The 21409-nt window shown below is 48.2% G+C and overlaps 1 protein-coding gene across 3 annotated transcripts in view; it reads left to right on the top strand.

The window, feature by feature from the left end:
- Nucleotides 1–2105: 2105 nt before the first annotated feature.
- The window catches only part of LOC126532357 (uridine phosphorylase 1-like), a 90237-nt gene continuing 70933 nt past the window's right edge, over nucleotides 2106–21409 (top strand). The window contains exon 1 of one of the 3 annotated variants that reach the window (XM_055071550.2): nucleotides 2106–2225. In XM_055071550.2, the coding sequence (XP_054927525.2) occupies nucleotides 2185–2225 (41 nt within the window). In that variant the 5' untranslated portion in view covers nucleotides 2106–2184. The remainder of the gene's footprint in view (nucleotides 2226–21409) is intronic. The other 2 variants (XM_055071551.2, XM_050180071.3) reach the window with 2 other exon arrangements.

A 21409-nucleotide genomic window follows, 5' to 3' on the forward strand; every position in this document is an offset into this window, starting at 1 on the left:
CATCATGAAGAAAAAGAAACTACACATACACGCCAGCAATTAATTTCCTCAAAATGGGATTGTTTTAGAAGAACAAAAATATGACGTTATTTCTTGTACTTCTGCGAAGGAGGGTGAATTAGGGTAACAAAATATGTGAATAGTTGCGTGCCGAAATAAAATGGATGCAAAAATCATTGAGCACGCACCAACATCCTCCTCTCATATGTGTAAGCCAGTGTACGTGTCCGTCATTAAACAGCTGTAATTCAGCACTTTGTGTTGGGGGTCTTCACCTGCTGTCTTCGAAGCCTTGCAATCGTCTTCTGATACTTTGAATTTTGCCCTTGAGTATGCATGATGTCCTTTGGCTGTACAATTTATTTTGAGGAAATGGTGGAGATTCCTGCAATACGTAGAATGACAGACAGAAGGTAAGCAGCACCGGAGGCTTCAAAGCTATTGAATGTAGACGCTACGTGCCTTCGTATAAGCAATACTGGAGCCCGCAAAGCTTTGTAATGGAGATGCTGCGTTTCTTCACGTAATGCGTTTTTTTGTTTGTTTGTTAAGGAAGCACTGTTATAAATGCTAAGAAACAAGGAACTTTCTATGGTAACGACTCCATACACAATTAAAACATCAACACACGTATATTCAGCCTAATGCCGAACAGCTAACAACGCTCGTGCGCACATAGCCTGCTACAGAGGTTGAGAGAGAGCGCATTATTGCCATGCTGCGGATATCGCACATGTACCGCTTTAGAAATAACTACATTTCTTTTGCAAAAGTAGAGCACCATACTTTTTCAGTAGTTGCTGCGCGTAACATAAATCTCTCTGCCCCGAACGGCATGTGTTCATAGGCTGCATTTCTTAACGAACCATTTCATTTTACTTTTTGACTTGGTCATTGTATCGAACATGCCTCACAGCTCGGACGCTGCCGCGTCGCTGTTATCGCTAGCATCACCGCTCATTGCTGCGCATTAAAAAAGAAGAATGCGAAATGAAAGTCAGCGTAGCAAATGGGCAGCAGCTGTTCATGGCTGCAAGGCCGCCGTCACTCGTTCATGCGGGTAACAGTGACATAACGAAATGCGAAGAGAATAAGTCGTTAACAATGCGCAAAAGAGCTTACTGTGGCCTTACCATGAAACGGCGACGAAGCAGACGCTGGCAGAAGAACCCAACAACAACGCTCATGTGCATTTTACAGAAAGAGCCCGTCGGCGCGGCGCGACTATGCCATTGACTAGGCTGCGCACATGTTGGATCGTGCCCAGTGGTCGTACCGCCTGTCAAGCTGCTAGCCGCAGCCACAGCCGCATTTTTCTTGATGTGCTCTACCACCTAGCGGAATCGATAAAGCTCCATATCTCGGCCGCGAAATGGCTCGAGTACCCACTGTTGTCGTTTATTACTCTATGCTGGAGTTCTCTGCTCTCCTCGTCTCATAGAGTTTCTCACTACATTACCTAGAGGGAAATCTGGCGCTGCTGCGCTGTGGTATGCATGGGAATGCCGGTATGTTGTGGATTCGGATTGGCATCGTTCTCGTAGAGACAGGACACCTTGAAGACGCGCTTGGCAAGTACCGTTCCGTCTGTCACAATCATTCATTTTCTACTAGAACAGCACGTGAAAAGCTGTTTTAGCTTTATTATTACGCGATAACATGTTTTGTTTAACTATGAGAACTTGTTATTGTGTGTACGCCTACATGTTACGTAAAAAGTATCAGCGGGCCGCTAAAGTTGGAGGACAGACGACAAAGTTCGCGCTCGCTTTGAAACAGTTGGTCGTCTGTTCTTGCTTTTCTTCGCTTGGTCATGCATCGTGGGTGAGTAAAGATGTAATATGCGTGAATGGAAACATTTTATGAAGATTTTACTTTGAGAACGCGTTATTTGCGTAGCCATATCCACGTTTTAGACGAAGCCTCTTACAACACCAGCCAACACGAGCCCCGCAGACACATATCCCGTCATTCCCATGACGGCACCGTGCCCCCTTAAGAAACTCCCATAGACGGTGGCGCCAGATTACCCTCTAGATGTTATAGTGAGAAACTCTATGCCTCGTCTGCCCTCCTCTACACACTGCGGCCCGTGCGCGCGCCGTCGATCGATCCAGACGCCGACGTCACGAGTGGAACGACAGTGCGAGCGCGCACCCACCGCCTGCGCGGCTCCATTCAGCCATGGCGCAGCAGACGAACCGAGCAGCGGACGCCGGCTCGCGGTGAGTACGCGCGTCGTTACCTGTACTATGAGGGGAGTAGAGCTGTACACGGGCTCGGGCCGACCCGAAAGCCCGGCCTGCGGGCCGGGCCATTCGGAGATTCTCTTACTTGGGCCGGGCCAGGCTGCCACGCCGGGCCAAGGAAGCCACGTACCCAAAACTTGCTCTTGTTGCTAAGAGGCTATTAGCCATTCCGGCCACCAGTTCAAGCAGTGAACGAAACTTCAGCGATGCCGGATTCATAATGCAGGAGCGCCGCGCTTGCCTTAACCCTTCATCAGTGGACAACTTGTTTTTGCACAATAGCTTAGAACAGCAATTCTGTGCGCGCGCTGCATCTGCATATATTCATGATTTTTTCATATGGAATGCAAGAGCTGAACATTATAAGGTCATTTAAATAAACTGATTTTCCTGATATTGTTTCTTTTTGTGTCGGCGTCGCCTTATTGCGGGCCGGGCCTTAACCCGGCCTTAGGCCGAGCCGGACGAACTCAGGCTTCTTCGGGCCAGACCAGGCCGCCTGTGGTAGTGCAGGGCCCGGGCGTGGGCTCGGAATCACGGCCCGTGCACAGCTCTAGAGGGGAGTCGCTCCACGGTTGCTTATTTCATTATTACCGCACCAAGCACCATTCGATTCTGCAGGTCGTTCGCTGGGTTTAGTGCTTTCCAGTGGGAGCAAAGGAGAACTTGGAAAAGCTCGACACCGTAGCGAGCCGGTGCGAGAGTGCTTTCCTATTCGCACAGTGGAAAGAGCCGCAAGCGGACTCGCTCGGAACCACACACGTTTGAACAGTAAGGGACGAAAGCACGAAAACGGAACAAATGTTTGCGAAATCATTACCGCGATTCAAATTTTCACATGATGCTGTGCAGCCTGCACATACCCGTAGTTGAAGGCTTCGCGATCAAAGGCGCGAGCTAACCGATCAACGCGCGATGAAGCGCGTTTACGGTTGCCTATAGCTGCCTCCCGGTGCCGAAATTAACTCCCGGCGTATGGGCAGTTGCAACACTGACGGCGAGAGATATCATCCTTCCACGAGTCAGAGAACCATCTCTGGCGGGGCGGAAAGACTAAAATTACGCCATGCGTGCAGTCTTCACCTCAAAGATTTACAGACTGCCGCTCCCGATGGTCGGTTCTCGCTGGCCGCCGCCGCAGCTTCGGACGGGTGCCAGTTGTCCTCAATGGTGCAACTCTTATTGTGTTACAGCGCAAGCTTCACAAGGACAACAGAAGGCTCATCTGACGCACACAGCGCTAGCTTTCAACAACATATTTATTTCTCGTTCTCGTCGCTATATATATATATATATATATATATATATATATATATATATATATATATATACGCCCTCGAACCGTCATACAGCACGTGTAAAATTTTTGGGAAAATGAACAACAAATATAAACTGGGAACCACGCGTAGGCAGTTTCTTGACTCACATATTCACAGACGTACACGTTCAACGTGAACAAAGATCACTGAGCTCTTTTGAGGATAATGAAATGAAAAGTTTACTGACGCATGCGTCGCAGAATGTTGAGATGTGTCTGGCTTCTATTATCAAGCGCGTATTATCAAGTGCGAAGCCAGACACATATCAACATTCGGCGACGCCTGCGTCAGTAAGCCTTTCATTTCATTATCCTCAAAAGAGCTCAATTATCTTTGTTCACGTTGAACGTGTACGTCTGTGAATATGTGAGTCAAGAAACTGCCTACGTGTGGTTCCCAGTTTATATTTGTTGTTCATCTTTCCGAAAATTTTACACGTGCTGTATGACGGTTCGAGGGTGTATATATAGCGACGAGAACGAGAAATAAATCTGTTGTTGAAAGTTAGCGCTGTGTGTGTCAGATGTGCCTTCTGTTGTCCTTGTCAAGCTTGCGCTGTAACAGAATCAGATATGCCGTACCAACAAGCACCTATTGCTATCCTCATCGATTCAATGGTGCGCTGTCACAGGTAACCGGATAACAAAACACGACTCACCCTTTCCGCGCTAACTTGACGCTATCGAAACAAACTCGGGCTCATCCGTTCTGCAGCCTGTTATTTCCTGCTTCCAGGCATTCCGTCCTCACCAAGCTTTCCGGCGGCAGTTGTCCCAACGTCTTACAGCGAAACTTTCTATGTCTCACCAATTCGTCTGTGAGCGCCGAAAACGCACTGCAGGAAAGCCAACTTGCACATTTTCGTAGAACACTACAGTTTACATTCGCAGTTGTACCGACATATAGTTGTACCGGTTGTATTGATATATATATATATATTGTGTAAGTGTAGAGTCGTCCGTGAAAGTGTGGATTTGTGCGGGTAGTCAACGGCTACTAAATATAAAATAAAGGCTATGCAACTTAACGAAATGTGTCTTCATTCAACTTCAACGTTCAAAAAATACAATCCTAAACAAGCAACGAAATCACATATGCAGAGCACCAGGTCGCTTAGCATATATTGGTTTCGTCGCGTGGTCGTTAGCTTTGGACTTTGCTTCAGCTTGCATTGGGGGAAAGCTTCGCGTTCAACCATCTTTCTTTAAGAAATGGGCTTTGATGTTTCCGTCCGTGCTGTTTGGACAACTTTTTTCTGAGACAGACGATGGCAAGAAACTTGGTATATTATGCGGCCCACGCCGCGCTGTTCATACACGTTTGCCAACACCTGCCGCTCTTGAATGAGTGAGATGAGATCGGCGCAGTGGCTTGTGAGTTTGTGACCGCAAGGTTTATAAAAGGGGCATTGTTACGGAATCACTGGCCAGATTCACACATCTGCGTCATCGATCAGCCACCGATAACATGCTCCCAACCATGATTACTCGCGGCGTCTATGCGTAAACGAACTGCTCAGAATATATCAGTAAGTACAAGTAATTTCCCCTATATTATCTTTGGTCCTTGGTGTCTTTGTTTACTGGCGCCTTAGATATGATTAATAAATATAAGGCCCGTCGGCTACCTTTCTTCGCGTTCACTATATTACGACGGTCCTGAATCCGACAACATTGATGCTTTCAGGTAGCACGTGTGGGTTTATTGACCAGTTGCCGTCACCCAAATAGATCACGTGCTCGTGTCGCCTGCGGCAGAAAGGATGTACAACATCTGCCGTCAAGGCCGTGAGTGGTAGCGCTAACTAACGCTCTAGGTTTAGTTCTATATAGCAGCTAAACATAAATACCGCAGAAAGTAGATGGGAAAACGGCGCCGCGGTAGCTCGATCGGTAAGAGCAGCGCACGCGTAGTGCGACAACGTGGGCTCGTGCCCAACCTGTGGCCAGTGTTTTTTTTGTTTTTTTGTTTCGTGCACTTTCATTTCCATTAATTGATTTCTTTAATTCGATTAATGAGGACACGTAATTTCCCCTATGCTGTCTTTGGCGTCTTTGTTTGTTGGCTTCTTATGATCTGATTAATAAAAATCGGCACCCTCACTGCCCTTTCTTCTCGTGTGTATATATATATATATATATATATATATATATATATATATATATATATACACACACACACACACGAGAAGAAAGGGGGTTAACCGAGGTGCCCGATTTTTATTAGTCATATCATATGAAGCCAACAAACACTGACACCAAGGACAACATAGGGGAAATTACTTGTGCTTAATAAATGAAATAAAGAAACGATACATTAATGGAAATTAAAGTGGATGAAAAAACAAGTTGCCGCAGGTGGGAACCGAACCGCGGCAACCGAACCCACAACCTTCACATTTCGCAACGCGAAACGCGAAGGTTGTGGGTTCGGTTCTCACCTTCGGCAAGTTGTTTTTTCATCCACTTTAATTTCCATTAATGTATCGTTTCTTTATTTCATTTATTAAGCACAAGTAATTTCCCCTATGTTGTCCTTGGTGTCAGGGCTTGTTGGCTTCTTATGATATGATAGGATATTATAAATATATATATATATATATATATATATATATATATATATATATATATATATATATATATATATATATACATACATACATACATACATACACTATCGCCATATCAATTATATGGACCCTCCACGCGCATTTATGCCATCGTGGTCATGTTCTGCATAAAAACCACGAGCGATGACATCGTCGCCGCGTGCGAGGGTGAGCCGATGATGGCGGATCAATCATTCTCTATGGATCGATATCGCGCGCGCAATGGAGGAAAGCGGGGAAGTAGCGCACCAGGGGTCGGCGGCTGCGTTACGGCGCGGCCTCGTGGGCCATATATCTGGAAGGCGATCTGCGACGGGGACAGAGTGCGCCGAGTGCTGATAGCTTCGTGTGCGCTGTGTTCTCGCCGCCCAATTCGCGTTGAAGCAGCTCTCCAGCTCTCCGCTGTTGCCGCGCTTTCTTGCTCCAGGATTTTGACAGCGACTGTGCGCGGTCATCGAGTGAGGTGTGTTCATGCTTGTATAGGCTGCCGTGACACCATGCTGCTTAAGTTAGTAAGCGAATGTTTACACGTTCGTATGGCCGATAAGGCTACTGTCCTTACTTCGTATAGCTGTCTACTAATTTGCTATCGCAATCGACGCTTCGCCTTTCGGGCAAAACTGCGACTCGTTTTTTTTTTTTTTTGCATCAGCGGACTTTGTTATCCTTTTACTATCGCAGTTGTTTCGGCTTTCACGTGAAATCGCGATGATTCGAAGTTGCAACAGGCGTTCAGTCGACAGCGTAATGAACGACGTCTGCCCACTTTATCATTATACGCTCGACAAAAAGCAAACGTAAACTGCCCTTACCCCATAAGTTCGTCATCTCTGCTTACTTGGAATTAAGCAGTCGTCGCGCACTCCGAGCCATATTCCCGAAAGTGATCGATTGCCACATCTGCCTGAGGAAGAACGGCTATTGAGCTGCATGCACCTACAAATGTCTCCTGCTTGCTTTGAGCGTTGCCTACATATATATATATATATATATATATATATATATTTTACTCAGGAGGTACAATATTCGATTGCCAATTTGGTTTCAGAAAGGGCAGGTCAACAGAGTGAGAATTACTGACACTTAAAGAAATCATTCTCCAAAAGATTGAGAGAAATCTTTACACGGTAGGTGTGTTTATCGGTTTTAGCAAAGCCATTGATTGCATTATTCGCGATATCTTACAACCTAAGCTACATTTGTACGGGATTCGTGGTACGGCACTGACTTTGACACGATCAGAACGTGTTCAATAAGGTAATCAAAAATCTTTATACTTACCTGTGCTGAGTGGTGCTCGCCAGGGAAGTGTACTAGGCCCACTGTTAATATCTATATAAATGACATTGCCAGCATCGATACTAGTGTAGAAGAAGAAAGCTTATTAAAGACCAGTCCGGCAGTGTATCCTTCGTTATTTATGCAGATGACGCGAGTATGCTTCTCAAGCCTGATGCAAACGTTTTAATTATTAGATGCAGTGAATTATTACATAAAATGTTTCTCTGCTCTACCAAAAATTTTATTGAAGTTAACCTATTAAAGACAAAAGCAATAATTTTCCGCGCTAGCGATAAGGAATTCCAATCGACACAGTCCAGTACCTTGTTTAGACCGATGAAAATATTTGTTTCGTTGATGAGCATAAAATTCGAGGTGTCCCCCCGCAGGGGCGTCTGCGTCAGCAGGCGTTTGGTGTGTTGCGACACCACGTACCCGAGCACACGAGGGTTGCACTCTCCCGCGTTTAACCGTGCGTGGCGTAGCCGTGTCCGGGGAAAAGGGGATCCTGGGGGTTGAGCCGATGCCGGGTGTTTGGACCTTTACGGCCCCTCGGCGGAGGCAACACACCCCTTTGGCCTCGGCTTCACGTAGACGGCACCCCCGGACTGACCCACCCGGGGGAAATCGGTAGTTGTCTTTTCCTGTCTCTCTCTCTCTCCCTCCAGCCTTGGTCTTTCTCTTACTTTTCATCTTTCCTATCTTCTCCTAGCTTCCGATTACTTCCGCTTCTTCCGAGCAAGGGTTAACCTTGTGTGAATAGCCAACCTGGGTTATTTCATATTTGGTTATAGTGATGACGTACAGCTGGCGTTTACAGGACCTGTTCATACAGTTCCTGTAGCGTCCCCTCGTAGGGCTCCACGGTGGGTGGCTGGCGTTATTGCCGAAAACTACATTTTTCTATGGCAAGTTCCTTTCCTTCACTTCCTGATCGCCCTCAATAAGGAGGGCGCACCGAAGATGTATTCCAGTTCTTTGGTCGTCAAAGACCGAACTTCCCACGGTACCATGTCATCCACTCAGAAAAATCCGATAAACAAGTACGAAATATCTCCCCTTTTCTAGTTTCCAAGTCCTTAACTGATGTCCTTGGTCCACGCTACAAGGTATCAAGGCTCGCAAGTGGTGATCTCATGTTAGAGCTGCATGATCAGAAACAATACGAAAAGTTGCCCAGTCTAGTGTCATTTGGGGATGTTCCATTGACAGTAACTCCACGCCGCACTCTGAACACCACCCGCGGCGTTGTCTTTGATGATGATTTGCTCCAGCTGACAGAGGCTGAGCTTTTGGAGGGCTTCAGTGAGCAGAACGTTGTCAATGTCAGAAGAATTCAGATGAGAAGGGATGGTAAAGAAATTCAAACGAAGCACCTAATACTCACATTCGCTTCAAGTATTCTGCGCGAGTCTATAGAGGCCGGGTACATCAAGCTCCGTGTCAGACCATATGTGCCAAATCCCCTAAGATGTTTCAAATGCCAGCGTTTCGGCCACAGCTCGCAGAGCTGCCGGGGCCGCCAAGCATGTGAGAAATGCAGTGCCCATGAACACGCCACTTAAGCTTGTAAGAACGCTCTCCACTGTGTAAACTGTGATGGGGAGCACGCCGCGTACTCGCAGTCGTGCGCATCCTGGAAAAAAGAAAAGGGAATTGTTACAATAAAATTAAAGGGAAATATCACTTTCAAGGAGGCACGCAGGCGGGTATCCTACCTTCCCAAGAAAACCTTTGCCGAAGTGGCGCGTCAGGGGGCAATGCCACAACGGTCTCCGGCGGCTGTCCGACCCACACCCAGTGAGGCAGCAGTGACGCCATCCGCCCCCCCCCCCCCCCCCCCCTGGCGGCTGCAGCTAGCGCTGCAACGCCACCCCAGCAGACGAGGCTGGCGCAGCCGAGGCTGCCCCAGCCTCCCCGGCCCCTTCCAGCGCTGGCAACAGCCGGCGCAGCCAAATCCCTCAAGGAGCCCCATCGACCTCTGGGCTGGTGGGAGCAGGGGTCTTGCCCTCCAAGGCTAGGCTCTCTCTCGTAACTTCTCGCTCGCAAGAGCACGTGTCCGGCGCCTCACAAGAGGCAATGGACACTACACCTATCTCCACGGCGCGCCAAGCGCCTAAGGAGCGGCGAGGCTCCCTCGAACGCTTCAGAATGGGCAAAACCCCGATTACGGGGCCTCGAAAGAGCTCTGCAATCTAATCTCTGAAATCTCTGTAATTAATAGTTCTGTTTCTGTACACACAGCACCTATTTACTACCAACATGCATACACAGATAATTCAATGGAACGTCAGAGGTCTCCTTAGAAACCTTGATGATGTGCAAGTACTCATCCACAAACACAATACAAAAGTGCTGTGTTTACAGGAAACACACTTAAAATCAAAGCACACAAACTTTCTCCGACAGTACATAACTTTTCGCAAAGATCGCGATGATGCTGTCGCATCACCGGGCGGTGTCGCCATTGTTATCCATAAGAGCATTGCGTGTCAACTTTTACAGCTACAAACGCCTCTTGAAGCAGTGGCGGTTCGAGCAAATTACAAATTAACGAAATATGAATTTCAATCATATATAGATCAATTGCCAGAACCTTATGTTGTTCTTGGCGATTTCAATGCGCACAGCTCCCTGTGGGGCGACTCTCGTATAGATGCGCGAGGTCGTCTTCTTGAACAGTTCCTTTTTTCTTCTGGTGCGTGCCTTCTGAATAAGAAGGAACCCACATATTACTGTCTTGCAAACAGAACCTTTTCCTCAATTGATCTCAGCATAGTCTTCCCGTCTATACTGCCCGAACTCGAATTGGAAGTTATGAATAATCCTTACGGGGGCGACCACTTCCCCATACTGCTGAGCACATATAAAGAAAACGAATATCTACCACAGGCTCATAGGTGGAAGATCGATACAGCCGACTGGGAGAAATTCCGAACTCTCACTAGTATCTCATGAAATGACATGTCTTCTTTAGAAATTGATGCTGCTGTGGAGTATTTTACAGCGTCCATAATAGATGCCGCATCAAAATGCATATCCGAAGTAAGTAATTTGGCATGCAAACGACGAGTAGCGTGGTGGAACAACGAATGTACGATCGCCCGTAGGAAACAGAACAAAGCGTGGGGATCGTTACGCGCCTCTCCCACTGCAGAGAATCTTATTAACTTTAAAAAAGTGATGTCTCAAGCCAGGAGAACGCGCCCACAGGCCAGAAGAGAGAGTTGGCAGAAGTTTTTTTTATCGGGTATCAACTCTTATACAGAGGAGGCGAAAGTCTGGAACAGGGTTAACAGGATAAAAGGGCGAATCCCGGCCACGGCGGCCGCATTTCGATGGGGGCGAAATGCGAAAACACCCGTGTACTTAGATTTAGGTGCACGTTAAAGAACCCCAGGTGGTCGAAAGTTCCGGAGTCCCCCACTACGGCGTGCCTCATTATCAGAAAGTGGTTTTGGCACGTAAAACCCCCAAAAGTTAATCTTTCTTTAGGATAAAAGGGCGACAAACATATTGTAAGGAAGATGACGAACGTGCGCGCAGTCAGCAGCATCGGCAGCATCAAGCGCGCAGCAGAAGCTCGAGCTCGGGGACTGTACTCGGTGCATCGTAGAACCGGCGGTCGCTGCGAACCCGAATAAACCTCCTTTATAAGTGGTGGAGGTGCTGGGTAACGTTCCACTCTACCATCCTGGAACTCCGTTCTCGGACGCTACCCTCCGCCATGCCGGACGCCGACCAGCAGACTCTTCCATCGCCACCCGTCCCTTGCGCTGGCACCGTTCGCCAGCGGGAGCCTCCCATCTTCAGCGGAACCGACGACAACGACGTTGAAGAGTGGCTGTCGTCCTACGAACGGGTGAGCGTTCACAACAAATGGAATGACTCGGACAAGCTGGCTTACGTCTCATTCTACCTCGCGGGCGTGGCCAGTCTCTGGTTCAGAAATTATGAAAGGGATATCCGAACGTGGTCGACGCTCAAGACGTCCATTACAGAAGTATTTGACCGACCCGCCGTCAGGAAACTCCGAGCCGAGCAGCGTTTCCGTACACGCGCACAGGACACGGGTGAGACATTCACCAGCTATATAGAAGACCTTCTCGATTTGTGCAGGCGCGTGAACGCTGCCATGACGAAAGCGGAAAAGATCAAGCACGTCATGAAGGGAATCGACGATGACGCGTTCCAAATGCTTCTGGCCAAGGACCCGCGCACTGTTGGCGACGTCATCAGCTCGTGCCAGAGCTATGATGAATTGCGTAAGCAGCGAGCTCTGACAAGGCGACATCCCACACCAAATGCGGCATCACTCTGCAGCCTTACCACCGGCCCAGAACAAGCCTCCCTGATAACGCAAATCAAGGATTTCGTCCGCGAAGAAGTCGCACGACAGCTATCTCTGGTGTCCGTCACTCAGGAGTCTGCCAGCACTTTGCCGTCTCACATCCGTAACGTGATCCATGAAGAGGTCGCGGAAGCGCTGCCGGCTGTTCACCAGCAGGATGTCGTGACTACACCAGTCACTTATGCTACGGTTGCTGCAATGGCCCCTCGCAGTGTGCCCGTGCGTCGCTTCCAGCAGCCTGTGCACCACCCTCCCCCTCCCGTCCCCTGGACCACCACTGCCGTCGCGAACCCGTGGCGTACGCCGGACAATCGCCCTATATGCTTCGCATGTAGGTGTCCCGGTCATGTCGCAAGGTTCTGCCGCCGCCGATCGCAGGCGTTCGACGACGATCGCCGAGCGCCCTATGTGCCGCCTGATGCAAATGCGCCTTACTCACCCTTCGGCCCATCACCAGCTCGCTCCCCGACTGATCGCCGTCCTCGCTTCGAACGCCTCCGGTCACCCTCCCCACGTCGTCGATCGCTTTCCCCTATGCGTCGACGACCTGTCTCTAACGAAGAGGGAAACTAGACGACGCAGTTCCTGAGGCAAGAACTGCGCAAGTGTTGACATGCCGAAGTCCTCCTCCTTTACCTGCCAATGTCATTGATGTGTTTATCGAAGATGTCGCTACAGTCGCCTTAGTCGATACCGGTGCCGCTATTTCAGTTATGGATGCCATGTTTTCCCGTTCGCTTCGTAAAGTGACGACATCTCTGTCTGGATTGTCGCTCCGAACGGCGAGTGCTCAACCCATTCGCCCTACCGCTGCTTGTACTGCCCGTGTGATCATACAGGACGTTTTGTACACGATTGAATTCATAGTTCTTTCATCGTGCTCCCACGCCGTTATTCTAGGATGGGATTTTCTCTCACGCCACAATGCCATCATCAATTGCGCTCGGGCTGAGATTGAACTTTTCCACCTTGGTGACCTGGCCTCGGTCGATGCTCATCCTGCCGCTAAAATTGTCGTGACAGAAGACACCTGTATCCCCCCGTGCTCGTCAGCATTCGTACCAGTCTTCTGTAGTACCATATCCGATGGGACGGTCTTCTTCATGCCCTCTCATCACTTTGTCACCCGAAAAGCGCTTCCTTTGCCCTTTGCAGCTCTTGACCTTGCCGCCGGTGTGAGCACGATGCCCATTTACAATCATCTTTCATCGCCGCTATCACTGCTCCGCCGCAAATGCCTTGGTTACGTCGAGTCGGTCGATTCCACACGAACTGTCTCCGTCCTCGACGAAGTGTCTTCTACTGCTGCCCATGAACTGAGTGCACTCTTCGTGCCAGACTCAACATCGACTGGTGTGTTCAGCCCATTCATCGCCGAAGATCTGACGCCTTCGCAGCGATCTCAACTTGTCGCAATCCTTCAGCACTTCCGCCTTTCTTTCGACGTTGCGCAAACCTCCCTTGGCCGTGCATCAACAGTCAAGCATTATATCGACACTGGCACTCACTCACCCCTGCGACAAAGACCATATCGCGTGTCCGCTACGGAACGTCGCGTCATTGCAGACCAGGTCGATGACATGCTCCGTCGAGGCGTCATTCAACCTTCCCAAAGCCCATGGGCCTCTCCCGTGGTCCTCGTCACAAAGAAAGACGGTTCCATCCGCTTCTGTGTTGACTTTCGACGGTTGAACAAGATCACGCTGAAGGACGTCTACCCATTACCACGCATCGATGATGCTCTGGACTGTTTGCAGGGAGCCGAGTTCTTTTCTTCGCTGGATTTGCGGTCAGGCTACTGGCAGGTTCCGATGGCAGAGGCCGATCGCCCGAAAACTGCCTTTGTTACACCAGACATCTTGTATGAATTCACCGTCATGCCTTTCGGACTTTGCAACGCGCCTGCTACGTTCGAAAGAATGATGGATAATGTGCTACGTGGCCTCAAATGGAAAATATGTCTGCTATTTTGACGACATTGTAGTGTTCGCCCCTGATTTCCCAACCCACCTGCTCCGCCTCCAGCACGTACTCACTTGCTTGACCAACGCCGGGTTGCAACTTAACTTGAAGAAGTGTCGATTTGCTGTTCGTCAGCTAACAATTTTAGGCCATGTCGTGTCAAAGGAGGGCATTCGCCCGGATCCCGAGAAGCTACGTGCTGTTACTGTGTTCCCGAAACCTGCTACTATGAAAGAGCTACGCAGTTTTATCGGCCTCTGCTCTTACTTCCGGGGATTCGTGCGAAACTTTGCGTCAATTATATCGCCTCTCACGCAGCTCCTTGGTGGCGCCCGAGATATCTCATCATGGTCTCCAGAGTGTGACGACGCCTTCACAACCTTGCGCCGTCTTCTCACGACGCCACCCATTCTTCGCCATTTTGACCCACAAGCGCCAACCGAAATCCATACCGATGCAAGCGGTGTAGGCCTTGGCGCTGTGTTGGCACAGCGTCAACCTGGCCACCCAGAATACGTCGTCGCATACGCGAGTCGCACGTTAACCAAGGCGGAGACCAATTACAGCGTTACCGAAAAGGAGTGTTTGGCCATTGTGTGGGCGCTTGGCAAGTTTCGCCCATATTTATACGGCCGATGTTTTGACGTAGTGACCGACCACCACGCACTATGTTGGCTGTCGACGCTCAAAGATCCATCGGGCCGCCTTGCGCGCTGGGCATTGCGAATCCAAGAATACGACATCCGCGTGGTGTACCGTTCCGGGCGAAAGCACTCCGACGCTGACGCGCTATCCCGATCACCGCTTCCCCCGAAGGCCAATCACGACTCCCCCTGCGAGTGCACATTATCCTCTCTGGACGTTGACACTATCGCTGCTGCACAGCGTAATGATCCCTGGACTGCATCTCTGCTCGACCAGCTCTCGGATACGTCGAAAGTTCCAGCGTCACGCACGCTTCGGCGCCAAGTGCCTCATTTTGCGATTCGCGACCAGCTACTATATCGACGCAACTATGCCCCAGAGGGACGCACCTGGTTACTCGTCATTCTGAGAACCTTGCGATCAGAGCTCTGCTCCTCGTTCCACGTCGACCCTCAGTGTGGCCATGCGGGAGTCTTGAAGACCTACGAAAGACTTCGACACCGCTATCACTGGCGCGGAATGTATAGTTTCGTTCGAAAGTTCGTCCGCTCTTGTCATGAGTGCCAACGCCGGAAAGCGCCACCGCACAACTCCGCCGGTGAACTTCAGCCTTTACAATGCCCATCCCGACCCTTTGATCGCGTGGGCATAGATCTCTACGGGCCACTTCCGTTGACTCCTGCCGGCAACAGGTGGATAATCGTTGCGGTAGACCACTTAACCCGTTATTCGGAGACTGCTGCTCTACCAAATGCTACAGCGCAGGAGGTGGCCAATTTCCTACTTCGCCGATTTCTCCTTCGTCATGGAGGTCCACGTGAACTTTTAAGCGATAGAGGCCGCGCCTTCTTATCTGCAGTCATCGAACAGCTGCTTGCTGAATGCGCTATTGTTCATCGTAAATGTACTGCTTATCACCCACAGACTAACGGTACCACGGAACGCTTTAATCGAACTCTTGGTGACATGCTCGCCATGTATGTCTCACCTGATCACTCTAATTGGGACCTAGTTCATCCGTTTGTCACCTACGCCTACAACACCGCGACTCAGGCCACTACCGGATTCTCACCCTTTTACCTTCTTTACGGCCGTCATCCTTCGCACACCATCGACACCATTCTGCCCTACCGGCCGGACCCATCCGAATGCCTGCCGATCTCGGAAGCCGCCAGACAAGCAGAGGAATGTCGGCAGCTTGCCCGCCGATTCACCTCGGACGACCAGCACCGCCAAAAAGCCGTTCACGATGCCCAGAACTCGACTCCCACTTTTCTCCCGGGCGCTCTCGTCTGGTTGTTAGTGCCACACCGCACGCCTGGGCTCGCTTCAAAGCTCCTTCCGAAGTACGACGGTCCATACCGCGTTCTCGAGAGAACATCAACCGTTAATTACCTGGTTGAGCCGCTAACGCCGCCGTCCGACATGCGACGTCGTAACCGCGAAGTCGTTCACGTTCAGCGTCTCAAGCCGTATCACAATTCTACAGTCCTTCCAGAAAACTAGTCGTCCGGATGGCTCCTTTATTGCCGCGGGGCCATTCTAAGGAAGATGACGAACGTGTGCGCAGTCAGCAGCATCGGCAGCATCAAGCGCGCAGCAGAAGCTCGAGCTCGGGGACTGTACTCGGTGCATCGTAGAACCGGCAGTCGCTGCGAACCCGAATAAACCTCCTTTATAATATTCACTCCCTGTGGTAAACACAGAAGGCGGTACCCTGCTTGAACAAGCAGACTCACTTGGGGAGCACTTTCAGAGCGTGTCAAGTTCCACCAATTATTCAAAACCCTTTCTCAAATATAAACAAATAGAAGAATGCAAGCCACTCATAAGAAAGTGTCGGCAGAATGAACCGTTCAACCGTCCTTTTAGTATTACAGAGTTGAGAGCTGCCTTGAGCGCATGCAAGAGCTCTGCACCGGGATCTGATAGAATCATGTATGAAATGCTGAAAAACTTACACAATGACACGCAACTTACACTACTGACACTTTTCGACACTATCTGGGATGCAGGGTACCTTCCGACCGCATGGAAAGAAGCCATTGTGATCCCTGTTTCAAAACAAGGCAAAGATCCTTCCTCAGTGGCAAGCTACCGCCCGATAGCCTTCACAAGTTGCATTTGTAAGGTATATGAAAAAAATGATAAATCGGCGACTCATCCATTTCCTTGAACAGAACAAAATGCTTGATCCCTATCAGTGTGGCTTCCGAGAAGGGCGCTCCACAACCGACCATCTTGTACGTATTGAAGGAAATATCCGTGACGCATTTGTACACAAAGTTTTTCTTATCGATATTCCTCGATATGGAGAAGGCGTACGATACAACATCGCGCTACGGAATCTTGAGAGATTTGTCAGAAATGGGCATTCATGGTAATATGCTAAACGTATTAAAAAGCTACTTGTCCAATCGCACCTTCCGGGTAAAAGTCGGCAATGTGCTGTCACGTCCTTTTACACAAGAAACTGGTGTACCCCAGGTAGGCGTGCTCAGTTGCACACTCTTTGTTGTTAAGATAACAATGCTTCGTGCTTCCTTACCACCGGCCATTTTGTATTCCGTCTATGTGGACGACATTCAAATAGGTTTCAAATCCTGCAACCTCGCAGTGTGCGAGAGACAGGTACAGCATGGTTTGAACAAGGTGTCAGCGTGGGCAGAGAAAAATTAATTTAGAATCAATGCTCTTAAGGGTTCTTGTGCTTTGTTTACACGAAAGAGAGGCCTGGTTCCGGATCCTTGCTTAGAACTGTGTGGACAACAGATACATGTAAACAAAGAGCACAAATTTCTAAGTGTTATACTTGACAATAGACTCACTTTCGTCCCACACATTAAACATGTTAAAAAAAATGCCTGAAAACAATGAACCTAATGAAACTTCTATCCCAGACTACGTGGGATAGTGACAGGAAGTGCCTAATGAATCTCTATAAGGGCCTAATCCGGTCACGATTAGAATATGGTGCCGTGGTATATAACTCTGTCGCTCCGAGCGCGCTAAAGATGCTAGACCCTGTTCACCATCTAGGTATCCGCTTAGCCACGGGCGCTTTCAGAACAAGCCCGATTGAAAGCTTATATGCCGAATCGAATTAATGGTCACTCCACCTGCAGAGATCATACATCAGCTTTACATACTTCCTTAACGTGCGCTCCAATCTTGCAAATCCATGTTTTGATACCGTTACCGATATGACGTGCGCTACACTTTTCAGCAATCGTCCCTCCATAAGACAGCCTTTCTCGCTGCGTGTGAAAGAGCTTAGCGATGAAATGCATGTCCCACTCCTCGAGCATCGCTTAATGCACCTAACCAAGCCCTTACCTCCTTGGGAGTGGCAGGTGATGGAATGTGACATATCCTTTATAAAAGTTACAAAGCACGTTCCAGAGGCTGAAATCCGAATGCATTTCCTAGAACTTCAGTACAAGCACTCCTGCGCAGAGTTCTACACAGACGCTTCGAAGTCAAATGCCGGGGTATCCTATGCAGCCGTCGGCCCATCGTTTTCGGAATCCGATGTACTGCATCCGGAAACAAGTATCATTACGGCCGAGGCCTACGCATTACTCTCTGCTGTGAAGCATATAAGAAAATCAAAACTTCCAAAAGCAGCGATCTATACAGACTCTCTAAGCGTCGTGAAGGCCTTAATGTCACTCAGCAAACATAAAAATCCCCTATTTAATTAACTATATTCGGTCTTGTGTAAAGCGTACTCATCTAACCAGAATATCATAATATGCTGTGTCCCTGGCCATAGGGGAATCGAAGGTAACGTTCTGGCGGACGAGATGGCCACGTCAATCACATCGCAAGCTGTTAACCCTACCGCTGATGTGCCTGTCACAGATCTGAGGCCTTTCTTACGAAAGAAACTGCGAAACCACTGGCAGTGCACATGGGACGCGCAAACAAATAACAAACTTCAATTAAATTAAATTATGGGGCTTTACGTGCCAAAACCACTTTCTGATTATGAGGCACGCCGTAGTGGAGGACTCCGGAAATTTCGACCACATGGGGTTCTTTAACGTGCACCTAAATCTAAGTACACGGGTGTTTTCGCATTTCGCCCCCATCGAAATGCGGCCGCCATGGCCGGGATTCGATCCCGCGACCTCGTGCTCAGCAGCCTAACACCATAGCCACTGAGCAACCACGGCGGGTAAATAACAAACTGCACGTTATAAAGCCACAGTTGGGTTTTTGGCCCTCCCCAACAAGATCTCGGCAAACAGATGTCCTATTCTGTCGCCTCAGAATAGGACACACATTTGGCACCCATAATTATCTGCTTACTGGAAGTGAACCTCCAACCTGTGGTAGATGCGGCGAGAGGTTGACCGTCCTCCATGTGCTCCTGGAGTGTCGGGAAGCCGAAACGGAGAGAAAGAAACATTTTCCGTTTGCATACCATTATTACATCCCTCTACACCCGGCTATGTTTCTTGGTAAGGAACCACTTTTTAACACCGAGGCAGTCCTCAACTTTTTAAATGATGTTGTCCTACATGTAATAGGCCCATTAAGCTCGTAGTGCATCCTCTTTCCAGAGGATGCCGCTGTGATAGATGTTTTGTATAGCACATGCCTCTAGGCCCTTGTGTCTCAAGGGCTCTAACGAGGCCGTGGTGCTCTAGTGAATTTTAGAATCTTATACATTTTTATATGGTATCATTATTTCGCAATGCACCTTAATGCTCATAGTACACGTCTTTTGTCATTGCCATAATCTTATTACACATAGACTTTATGCACATTAGAGCGACCATTTTTTAAGGCCCCTTTACAGCCACGTCACATCAACTTCATAGAAGTCATGACTCCACTGCAAACGCATCAACACTGGCTTGGCGCTCTTTGGCCATACCTGGCCCTTGCGCCAATAAACACCATACATTCATTCATTCATTCATTCATTCATTCATTCATTCATTCATTCGAGGTGTCACATTTTCTTCAAACCTAAGCTGAAAATAACACATTAATATTTGCAAAAAAAGCCTCTAGTGTAGTCGGCGTATTCGCTTTTTGTCGATATGTCTTACCCAAGAAGGTAAAACTTCAAATTTACATACAATCTGGGATACATAGCGCAAGAATGACACAGGGACAAGCAGGAACACGGGTCAAGTGCTAACTTTCAACAATTGATTTATTGCAGCTGGTGAACATATATATACTCAACTGGGATACAGTTGAAAGTTAGCGCTCGTCCCCTGTTCTTGCTTGTCCCCGTGTCATTCTTGCGCTATGTATCCCAGTTTGTATGTATCCCACCAACACGCCCAAACTTCTTCCCTGCTAAAGTTCAGATTTACCACGCCCTCTTTTTGTCTCGCATAAATTACTGCAGTTTCGTTTGGGCTGCCACGTCAAAAACTAGTTTTTGAAGTTGCAAGTTTTATAAGAGAAGGCTGTACGGCACATAGCTAATCAACCTTACTTTTAGTCAACAAATCATTGGTTTCTGGATTACAATCTTATTAAAGTTGAAAATATGTACGTTTATCGTATTCTACTCTCTTATTATTTCTCTAATGACGACTTTAAACAATTTTTGAAAGACACTACGGGCCTAACAGCCAGATATATTACCTCACGCGCAAGAAATACCGATATTTGGTTTGTTCAAAGATTTCGCAATAATCACGCTTTCCAATCGTTGTTTTATGATTTGCTAACAATGCTCAATCAATACAGTCATGTAGAGAACTTCACGTTAAAAAAACTGTGGTTAGCTTTTTTTTTTAAATATGAGTAAAATTTTGTTGTGACGTGGAAGTCGGAAATGTACTCGTTGTAGTACGTTGCTCTTTCCTTCCTTGCCTATAATTTCTTTTTTTTACTTTATTGTACATTTTATAACACAAAATATAGTGAGGGCAATTAACGTTGTGAGAATGCACTTATTTTGTGATATTTCCTTCTTTCCTGTCATGCTTGAATGTCTCTTCGCTTTATTGTATTTTTATTGCGTTTATTTTAGTTTTTCTTTGAGAAACGCAACTTTGATGTGCTGTCATAGGTACGTTTATCATTCCTTTCTCTAGTATATATTTGTATGATACAATGTTACAATGTTTTCAGTGTTTTGGTTTTACCATATTCTGTATTGTGCGCTTTGGTCATGTACTGGCGTCAACCCAAATGCCTTGTCAAGAGTTCAGTGTCCCATTCGAGCTGTCCATAACACCTTTTAGCCAACGAGCCCCTCTAGACACTTTCCTTTCTGGGAAATAGAAACGATTTGATTTGACACTGCTGACGTATACGTAGCCAGAAGCACGTGGCAAAACGTAAGTGAGCAATTAGTGATTTCCTGTACCCGGTCGCCGTGACGTCCTCAGAGGCAAAGTTGTCTTTTAGTGCTGAATGTAAGAGGCAGCAAATGTTAGATGCGAGCTTTTCAACTTTGACGAAAATTTGTAGCTGAACAAAAGATTGTTCGTCGTTCTTTACTATTCTGTAAGAAAGTAAATTATGCCGCAAACGAAGAAAGTGATTAAGCAATTAAAGTCACATTACCGACTTCAGCCTGATTGAACCGCAGCCTCGTGCATTTATCCTCGTACGACTGGGAAAAGGGTCAGCCATGCACACCGTTGCTGCGTGAAACGGCAGCCTTGCATCTCACAAACGCACTTGCGCGTCCAGTGCCACTCAGTGTGCTGCTCTCTGCTGCTTTCGTAGCAAAAGGGGGATCGATCTACCACTGTTGCTTATCTATGCTTTGCAGGGCGTTTTCCCACTGCGCAGGCGTGTGAAGCACGGGTTGCTTACCTGCGCAATACTTAGTGCAGTACGACCCGCGGCCTGACTCAGCTCTTGGCCTTTCAGTAACATCTAAGAATGAATAGAGAAAATTAATGGGTTAGTTGTTGCTTGTACTCTTGTCTCAGCAAAACCACGCACCGCAGCAGCATGTCCTACAGCATCGTTGGCATATATCCGGGCGTTCCTGCGTCCATTCCAGTAT

Source organism: Dermacentor andersoni, chromosome 5, assembly GCF_023375885.2.
Source record: "Dermacentor andersoni chromosome 5, qqDerAnde1_hic_scaffold, whole genome shotgun sequence".
Lineage (NCBI taxonomy): Eukaryota > Metazoa > Arthropoda > Arachnida > Ixodida > Ixodidae > Dermacentor > Dermacentor andersoni.